The 19,557-nt window shown below is 34.6% G+C and overlaps 3 protein-coding genes across 3 annotated transcripts; 1 reads left to right on the plus strand and 2 right to left on the minus strand.

Annotated features, from left to right (window-relative positions):
* Positions 1 to 315: 315 nt before the first annotated feature.
* LOC125827619 (uncharacterized) lies at positions 316 to 4,722 on the minus strand. The gene is made up of 9 exons (XM_049506926.1): positions 4,401 to 4,722; positions 4,124 to 4,150; positions 3,230 to 3,309; positions 2,133 to 2,205; positions 1,877 to 1,934; positions 1,050 to 1,101; positions 920 to 944; positions 708 to 799; positions 316 to 618 (listed from the first exon to the last, which is right to left on the minus strand). The coding sequence occupies exons 1-9, from the start codon at positions 4,611 to 4,613 to the stop codon at positions 564 to 566; spliced, it is 675 nt and encodes a 224-aa protein (XP_049362883.1). The 5' UTR covers positions 4,614 to 4,722; the 3' UTR covers positions 316 to 563.
* Positions 4,723 to 7,469: 2,747 nt separating this feature from the next.
* Positions 7,470 to 10,780, plus strand: LOC125827578 (F-box/kelch-repeat protein At5g42350-like). Its single transcript, XM_049506875.1, has 2 exons — positions 7,470 to 7,762; positions 8,797 to 10,780. The coding sequence occupies exon 2, from the start codon at positions 8,806 to 8,808 to the stop codon at positions 10,543 to 10,545; it is 1,740 nt and encodes a 579-aa protein (XP_049362832.1). The 5' UTR covers positions 7,470 to 7,762; positions 8,797 to 8,805; the 3' UTR covers positions 10,546 to 10,780.
* Positions 10,781 to 11,342: 562 nt separating this feature from the next.
* LOC125827563 (U-box domain-containing protein 44) lies at positions 11,343 to 18,692 on the minus strand. The gene is made up of 4 exons (XM_049506860.1): positions 18,442 to 18,692; positions 17,147 to 17,714; positions 16,704 to 17,013; positions 11,343 to 13,249 (listed from the first exon to the last, which is right to left on the minus strand). Exons 2-4 carry the CDS (start codon positions 17,699 to 17,701, stop codon positions 11,673 to 11,675), a joined length of 2,442 nt encoding a protein of 813 aa, XP_049362817.1. The 5' UTR covers positions 17,702 to 17,714; positions 18,442 to 18,692; the 3' UTR covers positions 11,343 to 11,672.
* Positions 18,693 to 19,557: the final 865 nt, after the last annotated feature.

Genomic DNA, 19,557 nt, shown 5'->3' on the forward strand with positions numbered 1-19,557 from the left:
TTCGTTGGACCTGCGAATCAGTAAATGTTGCACACTTTTCAAACTACAAACATTTGCTGTGCTCCAACAAGTGAGCTCTTGGAATAATTACTGTATGAAGCTTGGTAGAACATTTAAAATATTAGTGTGAAATGTTTCAAGTGGAATAATTAATCTGTAAGACAAATACAACGTAAGATTATGTTGTACCATCTTCTATTTGCTTAAAAATATCAACTTTCATAATGGCTAGACTTAAAACATGTCCATCACTTTACCAATTCGAAATTCAGCTAAAACAGAAAATAGATTAATATAAGAAGAAATAAGGACGCAAATGATAGTACAGATATTGTTCATCGATAAAATTAGTTAATCTTGAGTACAACATGTGATGACTGACTGATACATGGTCCAATAAAAAGAGGGAAGAACATGTATGTTGTATTAAGTAAAGATATCAGAAGAAATATGAGGACGTAAAAAACTGTTTCTACTTCTATCAAACTCATCTGCTTTCATGGTTCACGAATAGGGACAATCTTCTTTCTATACCCCCCCACAACCAGTCACGGAAACAAAAGTCAAAGTTCTCGGTCTGTATCTTCGTCTTCATCATCTACTGCCTTATTGGAGCTGCTGCACAAATGTAGACACTTATTAATCACTATAAATGTGAAAATGCTTAGAAGATGTCTAACACATAACATGATAAAGAAACTAATTACCTTGTCCCCTTGCAATAGTTGCTGAGATCTTCACATAATACCTTGGTTACATCTCCAACTTTGACAGATCCTTTCTTTATCAACTCTGCCAACTGTTATTTACAGGACAACATTAGTGTAATAGGCAATAGTTCATCATTAGTGTAGTATAAAGAGGATAAGGTAGCTTTAAACCACGAGGAAGCATCATTGCTGTAGGAAAATCATCTTACCTCATCTTCAGTTTGCTCGAGTAACCTGGCCACGTAAACACATTGTTAAAGTGTATTATAGTTAGAGTAGAAATAGAACAGAAGTAGAAATTTCACTGTAGCTAAGAGGAGTAAGTGGTTCCTCTCTTACCTTCCACAAAAGGATGACATAGCTTTTGAATGTGCTCGAGCTTCTTGCTTATCTATCAAGGAATTAAAAAAAAAATAGGCAAAACATTAACATTGAAGATCTCTGTAAACTCTAATACATAAAAACCAAGGATGATTTACGGAGGAAATTGATAACTTATTCCTGTTCTCAGTGCACTCATAAATGAGAATTCAGTTATTGGTTCGGGCAATAAGAAATTGTTAGGTCTAGCCTAGAACAGTGGTATCATAATCATGTTCCCAGTTTCCAAGCTGTTAGAACATACCCCCAAGCTACCTATGTGTAAATGAATGAAAAGAATTTAAAAAGAGAAGATCTTTGACTTGTGAACTAAGAACATGCTAGATCATCCCCACAACACAAATGACAAGGTATTATGTTATTCACATGAATGTACGTCATGTATGATGTGTAATTTGGCAGCTAGAACTATAATGAGTCTGGACTCTGGCTGAGGTTTGTGCTTCAAAACAGAATTGAGTGTGAGAGATAAAAAATCTCATGTCCACAAAATACTCAAGTCCATCAACAATTAACATTATGCTTAACTCGTCCAGAGAGATGAACCAGTATATATAGAGAGAGAATATGGTGCTCACAGACATTCAACTCTACAAGACATGATATCCAAAAGTTAATTTAGCAGGAAGATAGCAGATGAGGGCCTTGCGGGTAGACAGAAAACTAGGTATAGGACCTTCTAAGAAATTTATATTTCAACTCTCAATATTAGCAACATTAGCAGTCCAGTTATAAAAATGAAAAAGTGTACCAAAAAGGGGAAGAAATGAAGTCATGAGACTTACTAGTCTTGAGAAGGTCCCAATTGTTTACTTTGATCCACGTGTTGGTGCTTGAATCCACCTAGCAGGCAAAAGGGAAAATCATTAGCATTAAAGAAACATTTCACTCAACTAATGGTGAGCATAAAGTGTACAAACCTTTTATTTATTTCAAAGTTTAGGTTTGATTCAATTGTGTCAATTAATACAGTTCCTGTTCTTTTGTTTTAAAAATAACATATAGCGATGAGAAACTAGAAAAACTTCAAGGAAAGGCTACCTTCTCCAGTGTATAATCTTGCATCTTTTCACAGAGGTCATCTAAGAGTTCAACAACTCGCAACTCACTGCCTCTGCTTGAAGAAATAAATAAAAAAAGTTACTAAAATCACACAAGTATAGACTTTTATATGCATGTCAACTCAACAACAGGGAAAAAAGATTGTGCAACTGCAAGTCAGCAATATGGAATTCCCAGCACTCTATAAGTGGTTACTCCTAGCAGCTCAAGGAATCTGGCCATCGGGGGAAGGGGGAATTAGAAGTGAGTCAAGAAGGGAAGGAGGGAAGGTAAAAAGAAGAGGAAAGAGAGCAATGACAATCTAAGAGCAGTGAGAGGCCAACGTGAAACGGAAGGGATTATCAGACCCTTAAAATTGGATCAGCGGAAAGAGAGGAAAAATATGCATGAGTGATAACTTGCTTTTAGTATAATTAAAAAGAAAAAAACTGACTGTAGTTCCAAGGGTAAAGTTGGTAATGCACCAAATTATCTATGCTCCCCACCTACTCATCTTCTGGAACTCATAATATGAACAACTTCTTGTAAACATCAAATAATTGTGTTGAAACTTGAGACCACTCTTCTCATATGTCTATTCTCGTAGATCCAAGCTGATGCTTACCTTTTGTTCAAATAACGAACATCTAATAAGGGCTTGATTCAGGTTATATTTTTCGTACAAGTTTTTCTAAATGAAAATGGGAACAAAAGCTTTTTGAGAATGGGGAAAGGGGAAGAAAAGTATAAACTTTATGCAAGTACAGTTCCTAGAAAATGACATATGCAATACCCTTAGAAAGAGTGGATATGGTATGAGCAAATAACACAAGCAGAAAGATCAATAAGCATGTTCAAACTGGAAGAAGTATCTATAATACAGTTCCTTCAGGGAAGAAAGCCAATACTCTTTAACTCTTTAACCTGAAAGTTGATAGGATATAGAGAAATATGTTTGAACTGTGACCTAGATTGGTTCTTAAATACAACTGGGTAACAGATATTGAAGTTGTAACAAAAAGAGAAAGAATAAAGCAATTAGGAACTGATGTAAGCAAGGACCCTATTAATCAATAAGGTGATCATAAATATTTGACCTGTAATCAATAAGTTTCCCTTCACGCTGACCTTTAGAATCCAAGCGATGTCTCATGTCTAGATGGTTTCTTGGCTTTTCCTATAAAATATACACATATTAGCCCAGTGAAAATGTCAAAGAATAGACATGAAATTATACTACTTTAAATAAGTGAAAATAAGAAGACAACTTGAACAGAACATGTTTTACTTCTGATGTATAATGTATTGTCCTAGTAATCAGTTATTTTGGCGCTTTGATTTTAAAAAGTTCTATAAAACTATTGATACCACTACTACTATATCCTCTTTCTCAAGGAGTTCGCCATGTAGGTGATTCTGCATTTGATTCTTCCATCTTTTTTAGAAGCTTGCTTACAGTAAATTGCAGTTTCAAAAACCCAACTTTATGATTGGTCACAGTAGCCAAGAAATAAGGATATCACTGCATGCGACATTTTATTAACAACTTTTCGTCTCAAAAGTGAATCAATTTTGGCATTGGCACAACTTAAGAGTCTTACTTCACCATGTATAAATCATGTACACAAACATAAGCTAGTGAGATACAAAGAAAGGAGCAGTTCAAACATTTCAGAATGGCGAGCAACATATCATCTGTCTTCCAAAAACATCAAATTTTGACTAAGCACAACTTCAAACATTTTCACCTCATTATAAGGAGTAGTTCTCAGTTCAAGGCAGGATTCATATCCATTTATACAAATCATGCTAGAAGAAGCTAAATATCTCCATTTTTAACCTATAGTAAGATACCATCACAGCAAAAAGTTACAATGATTTATTTTTCTTCCTTTTTCATATTCCTGATAGATTGAGCTATGAAAAACTTCTACAAGGTAAAATATACAACAAAAGAGAGAAAGATCACCGAAGCAACATGGTTTTCTTACTTTCAATAGTCCATGCTCTAGCTCCTCCTGAGAATCATGAAAACAAACGAGTCAGATCCAAATCAGGCACAACAAGTGAATCAGCTGTCAAGTATATACAATTTTTTGCTTTCACATTACTTCGAGCATACAACAATCAATCAAGTACTACTTCTCAATCACAAATTAGTCGGCGTCCACTGTATCCAATAATTAGTCTTCAATCGAATTCAAGGTTCTATAAAATAAGTTAGAGTGAATCTATACACATTGGCGTAAAGAGAGTGTAAATACTTACAGCAATGGCGGAACAAGCAGAACATTTCTCTTCGATGCAGAGCGCAGCTTGTAAAACAGATAAGAAAACAATAACAACAATCAAAATAATAGATCTCGTATACAGCTTAATCGCCATTTGCCCGATTTCTCCGTCTTCCTGCCAACTTCTGCCGGTACCGGAATCGCAGAAGCTATGTACAAGTATTTGAATGAGAACGGCGGTCCACGTCATCGGCGGGCATTGGTGTCATTATCCAATCAGAGTGAGCCACGTTTGCTTTTTTTTTTATTCGATTAACCACGTCGGATTCAACTCGTTGGCATTTCGTTTTCTTTCCCTTTTTGCTCTTATGTTATTCAAATAATATCTAATAAATTGAGTTGATATTAAAAACATCATGTACTTTACTATCTGATTGTATAATTTAGTTTAAAATATAGTAAGTTTTTTCCTTCGTTTGGTGTGAGGGATAAGAATAGATAATCCTGGGATGTATTTAAAAATACACCTAAGAAAAAATTTAGATGTCTTGTTTGGTTGGCATGTTTGGGATAACTTATCCACCAATAGTGATTGGATAAGTTATCCCAGGATAACTAATCCAAGATAGTTAATCCTGGAATAACTAGTTCCCAACCAAATGACCCCTAAAGGTGTTAAATTTATAGAAAAATTATGTTGCGTTGTTATTTAAATATTGCTCTATATATCTCTATTCGAGTATGAAGAATTAGAAGTTAACTTTATTAACTTTGTCTACCTTCTTGTTCTTCAACGAAAATTCCTCATGTGCTTAAATTAACAAATTTGTAAAATGATATTTTATTGTTTATAGTTGTAGAATTGTGGAGGATGATTTTGCGACTTCGAATAGTTTTGTGAGACTGTTTTATATGTCCATGGATCACTAGATCAATATGTTGAGAAAGTCATGACTATTTAAACAATTGTTATTAGGAAACTTCTTGAATATGTTATCAGTAATAGTCTAATAGATCGAAGGATATGAAGGTGCTAAAAATGTAATTGCTATTAAAACTTGCTTATAGGTTCGATTTGATGATTAAGTTAAAGTTAAACAATTTAACCTTAATAATTCATGAGAATTATCACTTAATATTTAATAATAATTCTGTATGAAAAATATATATACCTATTTTATTGTTCATTAATTCCACTACCACGCATTTTGGATCAAGTGGGCTACTACTAATCTTTGTTGGTTAAGTGTCCTAATCACTTGCCACCTACACAAATTGACAAACATAAACCCAAACTCATAAACAAACAATATTAGATTGGATTGTAAAAACTATTTTTGTCAAAAAAATAATCCTTTTTTAGTTGGTGCATTGATGTTAAATAGTAAAACGTGAACATGATTCTCGACAATTATTAGAGAAATTTTAGTAAAATCTTATAATTGTTATTTGTTACTTTCAATTCTGTTTGAAAATAGAGTTTAACTAATGTTCACGAATAATGTAAAATTATACTATCAAGACATTTATATCCATCGTGTCATGTAACATGTTTTATTTATAAGATTATAAAATGAAAGACTGTCTATTAACTTTTATTGGATATCATGATAATGCAAAATATTATTTACACTAATATCTTGAAAGGTGTTTTAAAACAAACGTCAAGTAAAAAATTAGATATGTTATTCTTTTATTTCTTATTTGGTATTGAATATTTGTTTTGTGACACGTTTTATTCGAATTTATGTTGAAAAGACCAAGTTAAGACAAGACACTTCCTACGTAGATTTTTTTAATAAACAATTCAAGAATTAAAATCTCATTTCTATCAAAAACTGAAAAATTATGCAACTAATTACTTGTTAAACACTTCCATAACCAAACATCAAGGATCCCATAGTAGCCTTTTATGATTAAAAACTAACTACTACTATAATTTTATTGCCTAATTGTCCTAATCACTTGCCACCTAAAAAGAAATACTCAAAACCCTAAAAGAAGGAAAAATACATTGGATAAAAAGTATTATAAATAAATATTAATATTTCAAATACTCTTTTTGTGGTAGGTGCATTTATTAAATTCAAAATAATTGGCAATTGCACTTACTTACTCATCCTATTAAATGGAATTGATTTTTCAATTGAAAGTTTTCCTCTTTTACTTCCATTTAATTCATAATAAATTATTGTATGAAGAGTCCAATGAAAACTTATTTTTGTCTCTTTTTTCTCTCTTTTTTTCTTCAATTTTATTATTATATATTATTAATTGAAACATCAATGTATAAAATTTCTAGGTCCCATTTGAACAATTTTATTGGAAATGTTTTTTTTTTTAGAACACGTTGGAAATGCAAGGAAAAATGTGTGCCTACAAACTCTTTTTCAACGAAATGTTTTTATATTTATAAATAAATAGTGTCTCGAGCCAACAAATATAGAGTATGGAAATTAGTTACATTTACATTTAACATAGATTATATTTTTAAAAAGAATAATGAATTATGAGAAAATGGAAAAAGAAAAGAGATATTAGAACCTCCTTTGACCTTTGTCCAATTCAATTTAGGTGAGATTCAACTCTTGGTCATAAATTTTGAAATTAAAATTTAAAAAATTGAGTTTTCGAAGTAATATTTGAAAATGTATTTTACTTTTAAAGTTTTGTTAGTGAAAGTTCCAAAATGACAACTTGAAAATATTTAAAGATTAGATTTTTAAAATCTGATGTATTTGAAGAAAAAAATTCAAAATTTATAGTCAAACGTTAATCCAAACTATGTAAATTTTTGTTATATTTTGAAATATATATGTTCTTATTATATTAACACATAAATAATTGAAACTTATATAATATTTTTGTAATAGCCTTTAATATTTTAATATAAGATTTCCTTAACTCTTTAATAACAAAAAAAAAATCACATAAATTAAGACATGAATAACCCTTCAAAACCAATAAAGAAAAAAACAAAAGGCAGATAGCGCAGTGAATGTGGAAAAGAGAGGGGTCGCTTTTGTATTTGCTGTTTTGTATAAAATTATAATCTGAGCTAACTTTACTAAATTCATTCTCAACCAACACAAATATATATATATAAAAAAGTATACTGCTCCATCTTCATCTACTTGGAATGATAATTAGGTTCTTACCTATTTTGATTACAATTTGTGGGGTTTCCTTTTTAACATTCTTTCACATGAGGACCATTTCATCTTTTTGTTGTTGATCCATTCTTGCTTCACTCAGCTTAAAGATGCTTTCTTTTTTTATATGACAACAAGATCTCATTTGGGGTTCTGATTTTTCTTCTTTATCTGAGAAAAAAATGAATCTTGATTCTTGATTGTGGATCCAAATGGTCTATGGAGCTCAAATGACTTGATTAAAGAGGTTTGCTAACATGGTTTCTGTCCCTTTTCCTTTTTCTCCATTTGGGTATGTAGCTATGTTTCTAGTTTTAAGATTTGTTTGTGATAAAGTTTTGATCTTGTGAGTTCTACAGTATGGTTTTAGCTCATGTATGTCTATGTTTTTGAGCTTATTTTGTCTTTGTGCTGTCTAAGCTTTTGGATTTGCTTTATCTGTTTTTTAGCTGTTTCTTTTTGTCCTGGGGTGGGTGGTTGAATGGATTCTGATTATTGGAGATTCAATTGATTTTCTAGGTTAAGGGATTAGGGATGGATACTGGAAGATAATCCAGGTAGAAAAATATTCTATGAAAAAAGAATGAAATTTGAAGCATCATTGTTCATTTTAACCTAAAAATTGTGTCTTTGCAATGTATAGGAGGTCTTTCTTTAGATTCCTAGTGGCTGTAATGAAAGTATGAGTCTTATATTTTGATCACACTCTTGAAAAGGGGATCTTCATTCATTTGTTAGTACCTAGGACTAGGTGTAGATTTTCCGGGCTTTTGTGCTTCTCTACTTTAAGGTGTATGAGTTTGAGGAGTTATATTTGTCATTGCTTCAAGAAAGTTTAGGTGTCTGCAAACAAGATAGAAGAACAAAAAGGGATTATTTTGGGGTATGAAGAGGTTGCTTTGTTTATTGGTATGAGCAAGAATGACTTATTTATACTATATATTTAAAATGAACTATTCATAAAAAGAAATCTTTTTGTGTGATTATGTGTATTCTATATTTACTTACATTACCAATTGTGAATTCTTGGTCATTGTCATTGAGATTCATGTCAATTTGGGTTATTATTTTGGCATATAGATATTACCTCTTTTTTTTCTCCTTTCAAACAAAGAAAATGATTGTGTGATGTTGGTGCTTCGTGTGTATTTGAAGAAGTATCTAGGACTTGAATTTCCAACAACTTGTCAATTTATGTTACAAACGTTCCACATTATGATCATTAAACAGTGGAAAGGAATCAGTGATATATTGACTTAGTCTTTTTTAATACTGTTGTAGGATAATAAGATGACATCAGAAAGATTAACAGGAGAAGAATCTCTTCAACAAGATCTGGAGTCTTTAAGCGTGTCTAAAAGGTTAGTCAGAAGTGTGAGCCAAAAGTTGAAAAAGAAGAACCATAGAAGTGGAGGAGAAGAAGAGGATGATAGCAAGGGTATTTCCTTGAGATGTCTAACGCTATATGGCAGAGGGGGTGGTTGCAAAGTGGGTGCTGACACTGGTGACGACCTAGGGGATTCATGCGGTAGAAGAAGATCAAATGCAAGTGAGGAAGGCAAAGGGTACAACCCGATATGTGGAAATGAAGAAACGTCAGTAGATTGCTTCTCTTATGGGATGAGGGAAAAATTCTGGAGGAGGTCTAATAGGAAATCTCTAGAGCTTGAAGCAGCACTCCAGAACAAAAGCATGAATGTGTTTTTGCCAGATGATATCCTCGAAATGTGCTTATTGAGGCTTCCATTTATAAGTCTCGTGAATGCTAGGATGGTCTGCAAGAAATGGAGAAACTTGACAATGACACCTCGTTTCTGGCGAATGAGGCAGGAAGGTTCATTCCAGAGTCCATGGTTGTTTCTTTTTGGGGTTGTAAAAGATGGCTGTTGTTCTGCAGAAATACATGCATTTGATGTTTCCTTCAACCAATGGCACAAAATGAATTCTGAAGTTCTGAAAGGGAGGTTTTTATTCTCTGTTGCTGGTATCCATGATGATGTTTACGTTGTTGGAGGTTGTTCTAGCCTTGCTAACTTTGGGAAGGTTGATAAGAGCTCATTCAAGACACATAAAAGTGTGCTCGTTTTTTGTCCCTTGATGAGAACGTGGCGTAAAGCTGCACCGATGAAGCATGCAAGATCATCCCCTATTTTAGGAACTTATGAGATCAGTTCAGATTGTTTAATTATTAGGAATCAACAAACTCGAGGAGACAGAAGATTTTACCGTCCAAGAGTTGGTGGTGTATCTGATGTTTATGAAGATCCTCATAGACTTTCAGTGAGACGCCAATTTCGACATTCTCTGGATGAGAACGAGGTTACATTCTTGCCCAATGTGAAACCATACAAGTTTGTCAAACAAAAAAGCGAACATTCAAATAAAGATCAAAGACGCTTTCTCTTGATTGCTGTAGGAGGTCTCGGGTGCTGGGATGAGCCTCTGGATTCTGGGGAAATTTATGATTCCATGTCAAATAAATGGACAGAGATCCAGAGGCTTCCTGTAGATTTCGGAATAGCTTGTTCAGGGGTTGTGTGCAATGGGTTGTTTTATGTTTATTCAGAAACTGATAAGCTAGCTGCATATGACGTTGAGAAGGGCTATTGGGTTAGAATCCAAACTAGTCCATTCCCTCCCCGAGTTCATGAATACCACCCTAAACTTATATGCTGCAATAGTCGGCTATTCATGCTCTCCGTCTCCTGGTGTGAAGGGGAAGGTCAGATTGGCAGGAGAAACAAAGCAGTAAGGAAACTCTGGGAGCTAGATCTTATGCCTCTCACTTGGAGAGAAGTTTCAATCCATCCAGATGCCCCAATGGATTGGAATGCTGCATTTATAGCTGATAAAAACTCTATATTTGGAGTTGAAATGTTCAAAATATTCGGGCAGGTGCTAGACTTCTTGACCGTTGGAGATGTAACCGATGCTGGAATAAACTGGAGCCATATCTCAAGGAACCGTCTTGCGCAAGAATTGGATGCTGCTTCTTGCTTGACGAAATCCATGGCAGTACTGCATTTGTAACTGATCAAGAACTCCAACTAGTCACAATATATGTGCAGTCATTTTTCTCTCTCCTATATTCTTTTGTTGTGGACAGTCTTTACCATTTGGTTGGACGTTTGATGCTGTTTAACTTAAATCTATATTCTTGTTTATTTCATTGTTATTCCCATTTGTTCTATTGATGTCATGCAGGTCATTCAATTGTTCTGTAATTTGTCTTTTGAGCAGTGAAATAATGAACTCTGGTTTTTAAGTTTCTCTCATGTTATGCCTAGCATATAAAGTGTGGACCAATATTATTATGATGTTATAGGTCCTACTGTCCTTGAATGGCAGCCCGATGCATTAAAGTTCCTGCTATGTGTGGGGTTTGGACTACAAAGATTATTGTACGCAATCATATCCTTCATTTCTGCAAGAAATTGTTTCTATAGCTCGAATTTGTGACCTGAAGATCACATGATAACAATTTTATTAGTTATGCCAAAGCTCACATTATACCAAGTATCCTATAGAGTAAGCTTGTCTATCCCAAATTGCCGTATGAGCAATATATATGTTTGAGATATATACACTAGTACCGGCTATTTCATTTCGGTCAATCAAAAGGGTATATCCAAGCCATTTGTGTAACGAATAGATACAAATAGATCATTGCTTTTCAAACGGAGGATATATATGCTCTGAATCACATACTACAATTTCTCTCATTATTACAGAATCTTCCATTTCAATGGTTTCCACATAATGAGAAAAAAATGAAAAGGAATTCAAGTATGTTAACTCGATGCCAACAATTTTGGGACAAAAGGAACTTCAAATAAACTGACTCAGATCATAGAGCCATTTTCTAATGGTTCGGCAATAACTCGTAATGTCTGAAATAATAATACACGTTTTACAACAATAAATCTAACATCAACTCCTAGAGAGGAAAATAATCTTGTGAAGAAAATAGAATGAATAGACATGAATGAAAATGACCACTAAAAAGTGGCTAGGGGCAGAAGAAAGAATTCAAAAACCCCTCTATAAAGAAGAAATGAAAATACTATTTACCTGCTCCATACAACAACACACTGTGATTCATCTAAGAAACTACTGAGGAAATGACCACAATTTCCACCTAAATAGCTCGACGAATATCAGCCTGTGTTAGGGAATACGCCGGAGAAGTTTGGAATTCTGTCAACATGCTTCAGTGCCCGCTCAGCAATCTGTCGTGTCCTATAATCACCATGTTGAAAAGCATCTACGAGGGCTGTGCTCACATTTGGATCACCAGAAACTTCAAAGGAGATATCCTCTGAACGAAGTAATCTTTCAACTGCCCAAACTGCTCTTCTGCGCAGAGTCTCAGTCCGCTTCTCAAGTAACACAAGCAGTATAGGTTTGATTCCTTCAGCCTCACACAATTCATGGACACCTTGTTCAATATCAACTCCATCATCTAACAAAGTGCATACAGCTGCAAGTGATGCCTCAACGACCTTTTCATTTGTGTGGTCCAGAAGTGCCACCAACTTGTCCACCGCTTGTCCTTCCAAGAGACAGAAGGTGTCTCTCAGAGAGCATGTCCCGCGATGGACCTTACACAATCCTGTTATAACTGGTGGTTTGCTCAAACAAGGGAAGATCGAGACACAAAAACCTGGCTTTGGTATCTCGGGCAATTTGGTCAAGTTTTTGGATTCTTGAGATAAGTTCTCCAAAGCCATGGCGGAAACCATCTGCACATTGTCAAGTCCATTGGTCTGCAAAAGTTCAATGAAGAGTGCAGCAACATTCTGTTCACGACAAAGTGAAACAGCATTAGGCTCATCATTTAAAACAAATGTGATCCTTGAGAGAACCTTCACGAGCCCTTCTAGATATGGCGTAACAAAGCGATTCCCTCTTGTCTCTCCATGTCGGATACTGACAATCCTGGAGATTGCCAGCTGGAAAGCACCTTCATCTAGCATTTGCCTTGTAAGTCCCCTATCTCTTTCAGGGAGATCAGCTAAAAGTCCAACTGCTGCAGATTGCTCCTCGGTTATACCAGTGTTCTCTGATATGACTTTAATTAGACTACCAAGCTGACCTGATGTACCACGTAAGCAACGAGCAAGTTCTTGACCCATGTGTGGAGAGAGGTTCCGCAGAAGCTTTATCGAAGCTACTCGAAGATCTTTCTGTGGAGCCTCTATAAACTGAACCAAACTAATAGTAGCAGCTGAGCTTTTAATGGCAGAAACAACATTAAAAACAGTTGTGGGAGAACTCGTGAGTCCAAAAAGAACCTGGAGAAGCTTGCATTCTATTGCAGGACCAGTGTTGCTAATAAGATGTAGAAAGTTGTGAACTATGTCCTCTGAGACAAGAGTCTGATGTTCAGATCCAACTGGAACTGAATCAAAATCATAACCTGTGTTGACGATATTTGCAAGAATTGTGGCAGAGACCTCTTTCAGTTTCATGGGCAATTGGTTGGCCCCAACAAAGAATAGATCTTTGACGAGAGGGGGAAGTATACCTGCCTCTATGAGGATCTTGGCACTAGACTCATCAGACGAGATTTGATTTAGAGATTTTAGAGCAGCCTCCCTTGATGACATATCACCATGTCTCATGATACTGATCAGTGATGAACCAATAGTTCTAGCCACTAACACTTTCACATCATTATTAAGAACCAGCTCACCAAGGAAAACAGCCATGGAGAGTTTGGTGTCTGACGATCCTGGAACAATTGACGGGACAATAAAATTAACTTGGAAGATGTTGAATGAAATAAAGAAAATGATTTTGCTCAGAGAGACATAATCAGTGTAAGGAAAACAACAGCGCAAGTATGGTATATGCGGGAAATTGCTCCCAATTGTTCATGGGTGATGAGTTTGGGCACATCCACTTAGCTCAAACACAGAGCATGAAGTAATCAGTTTAGTAAGTACATAAGTCTGAAGGAGAAAATTTTAAATGGAAGTGTGGAACAGCCAACAGTATGTGATTTTTTGGTTAACTGAAAGGACATCAGAAGAAGGGGTGTGCTCCAACCCCCCTGCGGCTCCAACCAACAAAAAAATCACTAAACACACAAAACTAGATATACACACATGTCTGTGACCAAGTTCCCCCATGTACATGTTGAAGTTCCTGCTAATTTATGAGAAATAAAGTGATAAGCCTTCACTACTATATCTCTTACCAAATGATTCCTTAGTAAGTGCTTAAAGAAAAGATCTTGTACATAAAGGGAATCATGCTAACCTACCCTATTAGGGAGTTGCTAAGTAGTCTGAAAACTACTGATTACACTCTTGATAAGGAACTCTCTCTTTCTACCCCTGCATGTCCTCTCTTCCGCGGGTGTGAGAGAGGGAGTGAGTAGAATGTGGCAAATTTGTGCTATTTGTATAATCAAGACTATACAGTCAGATATGAAACCCCCAAAAAACACGTCAAAAAGAAAGTTTAGTTGAGACGGCCTACGCTGTTGGAGAAAGAGTTTGACGAAATCAAAGAGAACTTTAATGAATATCGTAATAATTGATAAGTTCATGAATGAGGAAGAAAAAATCCTACATGATAATCATAATAGTTTCTATGAAATTTCAGATGCAGGGCAAGTAATCCAGAAAAAAAAGTTATTACTCCCTCTGTCCCAATTTATGTGACTTACTTTCCTTTTTAGTAAGTCCAAAAAAGAATGACACATTTCTACATTAAGTAACAATTTAACTTTAAAATGTCCATTTTACCCTAAAATGATTTATAGTCACACAAATTTCTATCATTCATTTTAGACCACAAGTTTTAAGAGTTTTCTTTTCTTTCTTAAACTTCGTGCCGAGTCACACTACCTCACATAAAATGGGACGGAGGGAGTACTAAAGTCTGATGATGAAAAATAGGAGCATGTTCCATAGATTAGGGATCTCCTCTAATCTATGACGGTTTCTGTGGCTCTACAGAATGATGATGAGAAAAACAATAACTACCATGTGTTTAAGAAGAGTTCCAAAAAGCATCAAAATTCACCAACGGGCCTACTAGGACGGGGGAGGGACTAGCAACAGTCTTCAGGTACACCCCGACTACCTGCCTGTTTAACTACTAAGGTTTTGAAAGTCAAGACTTCGTCTATTACAGAATGGAAACTCAGATCTGATTTCGTTAGAAATATTCATGAATATCAAGCAATACATCGCTCCATGAACATCACATAATTTCAGAGGAAAAGTATGCACTTGCAGCACATGATAATTTTGAATCAACTAATATGCTAGATAAGGAAGTGAATTACGACAAAGGGAAGCGATGCAAACTAAGAGAGCTGCACGTGCAAAGAACTTCAATGACCAGGGAAAAGGAAAAGGATGCTACATAAGGAAGTGAATTACGACAAGGAGGGAAGCAATGCAAATCAAAGAGTTCCACATGAAGAGACTTCAACTGGAAGGGCAAAGGTAAAGGAAGAAAGGATGTAGGATTGCATGGACATCTTATTGATCGACGGTGTCCAAACTTGAGGCAAGTTTTTTTCCCACCCAAGGATAGCTGATGCAGAAATGAAGATGGAAACTTTCATGAAACACTCCACAAAGTCATTTAATAGTTCATTGTTACTGTAGCAAACTGCTACGTGGTGAGTTATGTAGCAGTCATATAGGGTTGGGGTATCAGTTAGGTCATATTAATATTAGGTAACTTATCAATTGATTGCTCCCTTGTTTTAAAATGTTTAATCAGTTTCCTGATTCACAGTAATTAGGAGTTCTAGATTGTTATGATGAGGATTGTTAAGAGTCCTTTTTCCTATAAATAGAGCTGTATTTCAACTTTGTAATACATTCAAGAGATAAGTGGTTAAAACACACCTAAACTATACCTTTTTTTTGAGTTTCATACCCGAACTATCGAAAGTTTGAGAAACACACCTAAACTATTACATTTTATTTTGAAAAACACACCTCAAGTAAAATATGATAGTGTGTGTATTACACTCTCTCAATTATTATTTTTTAAATGCCACATAGATTGCCACATGGAAACAAATTCCACCATGTCAAAAGATTAAAGTTTAACTTTCAACATGTAGAAGCATCTTTCTCTGTTCTCAGTTGAGTCTCTTTGGTGTGTGAAAATTTGAGTAAATTTAGGGTTTTCACTATTAATTCACAAATTCATCATTGTTTCAAGGTTAGTTACTCATTTGTCAAAAAATGTTAGGGTTCTTATTTTTGTCTCAAAATAGTAACGATTTTGTATAGTTTTTTAGATTTTGATCCATACCATCTAAAAAGAGTTGAAAGGAGAAGAAATTGACTACATAAGGTACTCTTTCTTTTACTCCTGAACTTAATTTTCGTACTGGTGGCGATTTTTAGCTACTGATTTCATGAACAATAGTTGGCTTATTAAGGTGTGTTTAAGCAACTAGTGTAACATATAATTTAAGGTGTGTTTCTCAAATTTATGAATGATAGTTTAGGTGTGTTTCTTACTCTCCTAATAGTTTAGGTGAGGAAGTCAAACAATTTTATAGTTTAGGTGTGTTTTGATATTTTATTTTTAAAAAAAGAAGAAGCCATGCGGACGAAAATCAAGGCCACACGCGCGTAAAAGAGTGTGTACACACACATTTGGTCCAGTCAGCACAGAGGTGTGTTTTTCAAACTAAAGTGTAATAGTTTAGGTGTGTTTCTCACACTTTCAATAGTTCAGGTATGAAACTCAAAAAAAAGGTATATTTTAGGTGTGTTTTAACCACTTATCTCTACATTCAACCATTATTCTTAAAGATATTTTGCCTTTTGGCTTTCATATTCTGTCTAGAATTTCTAGGGTAAACTCTCCCTTTATTTCCTATCAAAAAATATTAAACACGGGTTTGGACATGCTTTGAAGTAAAGAACTTCCTACACACTCCATCATCAAAATCCCTAATTGTGTATGGTGTACAATACCGACTAGAATCATAAGAAAAGGTAAAATATACTGCCTAAGAAAAAAGGAGTTTATTTGAGTGTAAGGGTTGCATACATCCTACCCTCCCCATGAAGGAAATCCCACATAACTTTTGGGGTTGTCTTAGGCCCATGATCCATTTCATTTAACAATCAATTGGAACAAATATTTAGAGTAATACAAAGAGGTACAAGAGATGGACACTCAGACATCAAGTAAAGTACCTTCAAGTAGTAGAGTTAATAGGGGTTGCAGCCGGCCATTTTCTGCCATTTGTTTTACATTAATCTCACACTTTTCCAGATTCTCCAGAGTATTCTCAGCCTTTTCAACAGCCACAAGATTCTCAGATTTGCTGCTGGCCATCCCAACCAGAATCAGAATGGCCCCATTAACTGAACCGATCTTTCCGCACAAATTTTTCGATTTGGATAGCTCATACAGCAAAGAAATGGCTGCCTCTCTTTCTTTGGATTGTTCATTTGATAAGAACTTGACTATTGTGCGTACATTGTCGCCCTCAGCCATTACTTCCTGCAAGAAAAGAGTAGGACATATAATGAAAGAAAAGAAATTAGTAAGGGAAAACATAAACAGTAGGAATAATCAACATCATAAAACAGACTTTGGTAACAACATAAATATTATTTTACCAAAGTTCTACAACCTTATTGTCATCGTCGTCCTCTACCACAACTAGAAGCGTTTCAAGAGCTTTACATCGAACTCTGCGGCTGCTGGTTTTTAACATGTCTACAATCATGGGTATGAGACCTGCATTTCGGATAACATGTTTGTTGGTGCGACTTTTTTGGCAAAGGTGCTGAACAAACTTTAAAGCCTGCATAATATCACCCTCGGCACTACCCATAGATAATGATCTGCGAGCCATATCAATTTGTGCAGCTTCATTCCTTGCATTCCATTCTTCAATGGTATTTCGTAGAGCTATACTTGGATTCAGCTCTGTGCTTTTCAGATCTCTATGTGTTAAAGGGCAAACAGGCTTTCTTCCACTATCCCTACATTCCTTGAACCATTTTTCAATAGATTCCCTCTCAAAAGTCATGCCATTTTCCAGAGTAACAGGATCCTGCATTACTTGTTTTGTCAAAGGGCATATGAATGCATCATAAATTGGCTCTATGTGCAGTCTCTCGAGATGGTAACTCTCCTCGGACGGGCTACCAGGATCATGATTCCCATCCCAGCTTTCAGCCATTAAAGCTTTGTACCTGTCAAAGCATCTAACATAACTTTAGATCCCGACACAGAATCTCAAACAAATGACACACTATGCATAAACCGACCTCTTGAGCAAGAATTCTCTACCATTGGTATGAAATACTACAGCTGCCATTATGTCATTGAGAAAGCAAATCTAAACTAGTGAAGCACTATGTCCCTTATCCATTATTCTAGAGTTGTATTCTCGAGTTAAAAGCAACACCACATAACACCAACAAAGAAAACAAAAAATTGGGAAGAAAAGATTATCCAAAATCAAAAAGAGACTTCATAGGATGCTACACAATAATAATTGATTGTCCACTTAAAGGAATTCTTTTATCCAAGATTTGATTATTTTATCAAGCCATTGACATTTCTCTTCTATTCACTAGTTGTCATTACTCTTCTTTGCTGATATACACCAAAATCATGCTTTCTGTATCTACAAAATTCTATCTTTGAAAATATGACCAGAACAAAACAACAAGAGAAATTACAACTAGTACTTCTTCAAACAAAGATCATAATTACAGTGATCAAAACAAATGATGAACAGTAAAACTAATAATTGCCTGATCAAAGTTCAATCACTAAAGTCAATATAAACCAACACCATTTGAACCCCAATTTCAACTAGCAAAAAAAAAGAGAGTAAAGAAAACTTCTACTTGGGGTTGTAAGAAAACTAGAAAAGAATTGAACTTTTCACAAGTCAGCTGAAAAAGTTCATACCTTTATGAAAGGAGACTCAATTACTCAGCTCACAAGACTCAAAGGGAATTTATGAAATCAATTCTCAAACAAAACCCAAGGATGAAATTGAGCAGAATTCAATCTCTTCCATGAATCTTGAATTAGGGTTTGAATGGGGCCATGGATGGTGGTTGGTGGGGTGGGGGTGTGGGGGGTGAGGAAGAAGAAAGGAAGGAAAAAGAGCTGGCAACAGGGGTTTAGATGAATACTAACAAAGTGGAAACTTACAAATTATGATTTTCTAATATGTAGTTGGGTGATATTTTAATGTACTTAAAATTGTTGAGTTGACTCAGAAAAAAACATGGTTGACTGATGAGGAACACACAATTTTTTTTGCTCAAAACTTCAAAAAACTTTTGTTATTTTCAATATTTAAAAAATAAATCTGAACAATATTTACTAAATTTTAATATTTTTTTTGTTGTATTGTAGTTTCACGTGTTTAAATTCATTAGTTAATAATTTAATTAATTTGTAAAGCAAAATTTTGAGTTTATTATATATACATACTACATAGACCTGCATAATCAAGAAAAAGATCTATATAAGAAATATACCAATTAATTAGGATTATAATTTTGCTGGTGTACTTACACAATGTAACAAAAAACCTGAGTTTGTTAAAATAAAAATAAGTGCGCCATTTAGACTACTAATTTTAGTAAGTTTCTAATTTATCTTAGATTAATGGAGAAGGAAAAAATAAAAAGGTACAAATAGAACAAAATAAACATAGGAGACTGAATTTGATCAAATTGAGACCTTTTTGGTGTAGATAATTTTCTTTGTTTGTGCTTCTCACTGTTTTCTCCTATCATTTTCCTATATGTGTGAATGCATTTCCTCTTTTTTTCCAAATACATGCACTTTATGTTTTTGTTTTTTTGCATTGTCCTAACATAAATTTCTTCTTCAACCTACATTATCAATTTTTAGCAACATTTGATAATGACAATCTAATTATCAAATAGCACAAAGTATAAATAAAATAAAAGAGTCTTCACCTCTAATTTCTTTCGACGATATAACTTAAATAGAACGACATAAACAGTGAAACACACACATATATAATATGTATAATAATATATGTGT

The sequence above is a fragment of the Solanum verrucosum genome, unplaced genomic scaffold (genome assembly GCF_900185275.1).
Source record: "Solanum verrucosum unplaced genomic scaffold, falcon-dt-bn FXZP01000064.1, whole genome shotgun sequence".
Classification (NCBI taxonomy): Eukaryota; Viridiplantae; Streptophyta; class Magnoliopsida; order Solanales; family Solanaceae; genus Solanum; species Solanum verrucosum.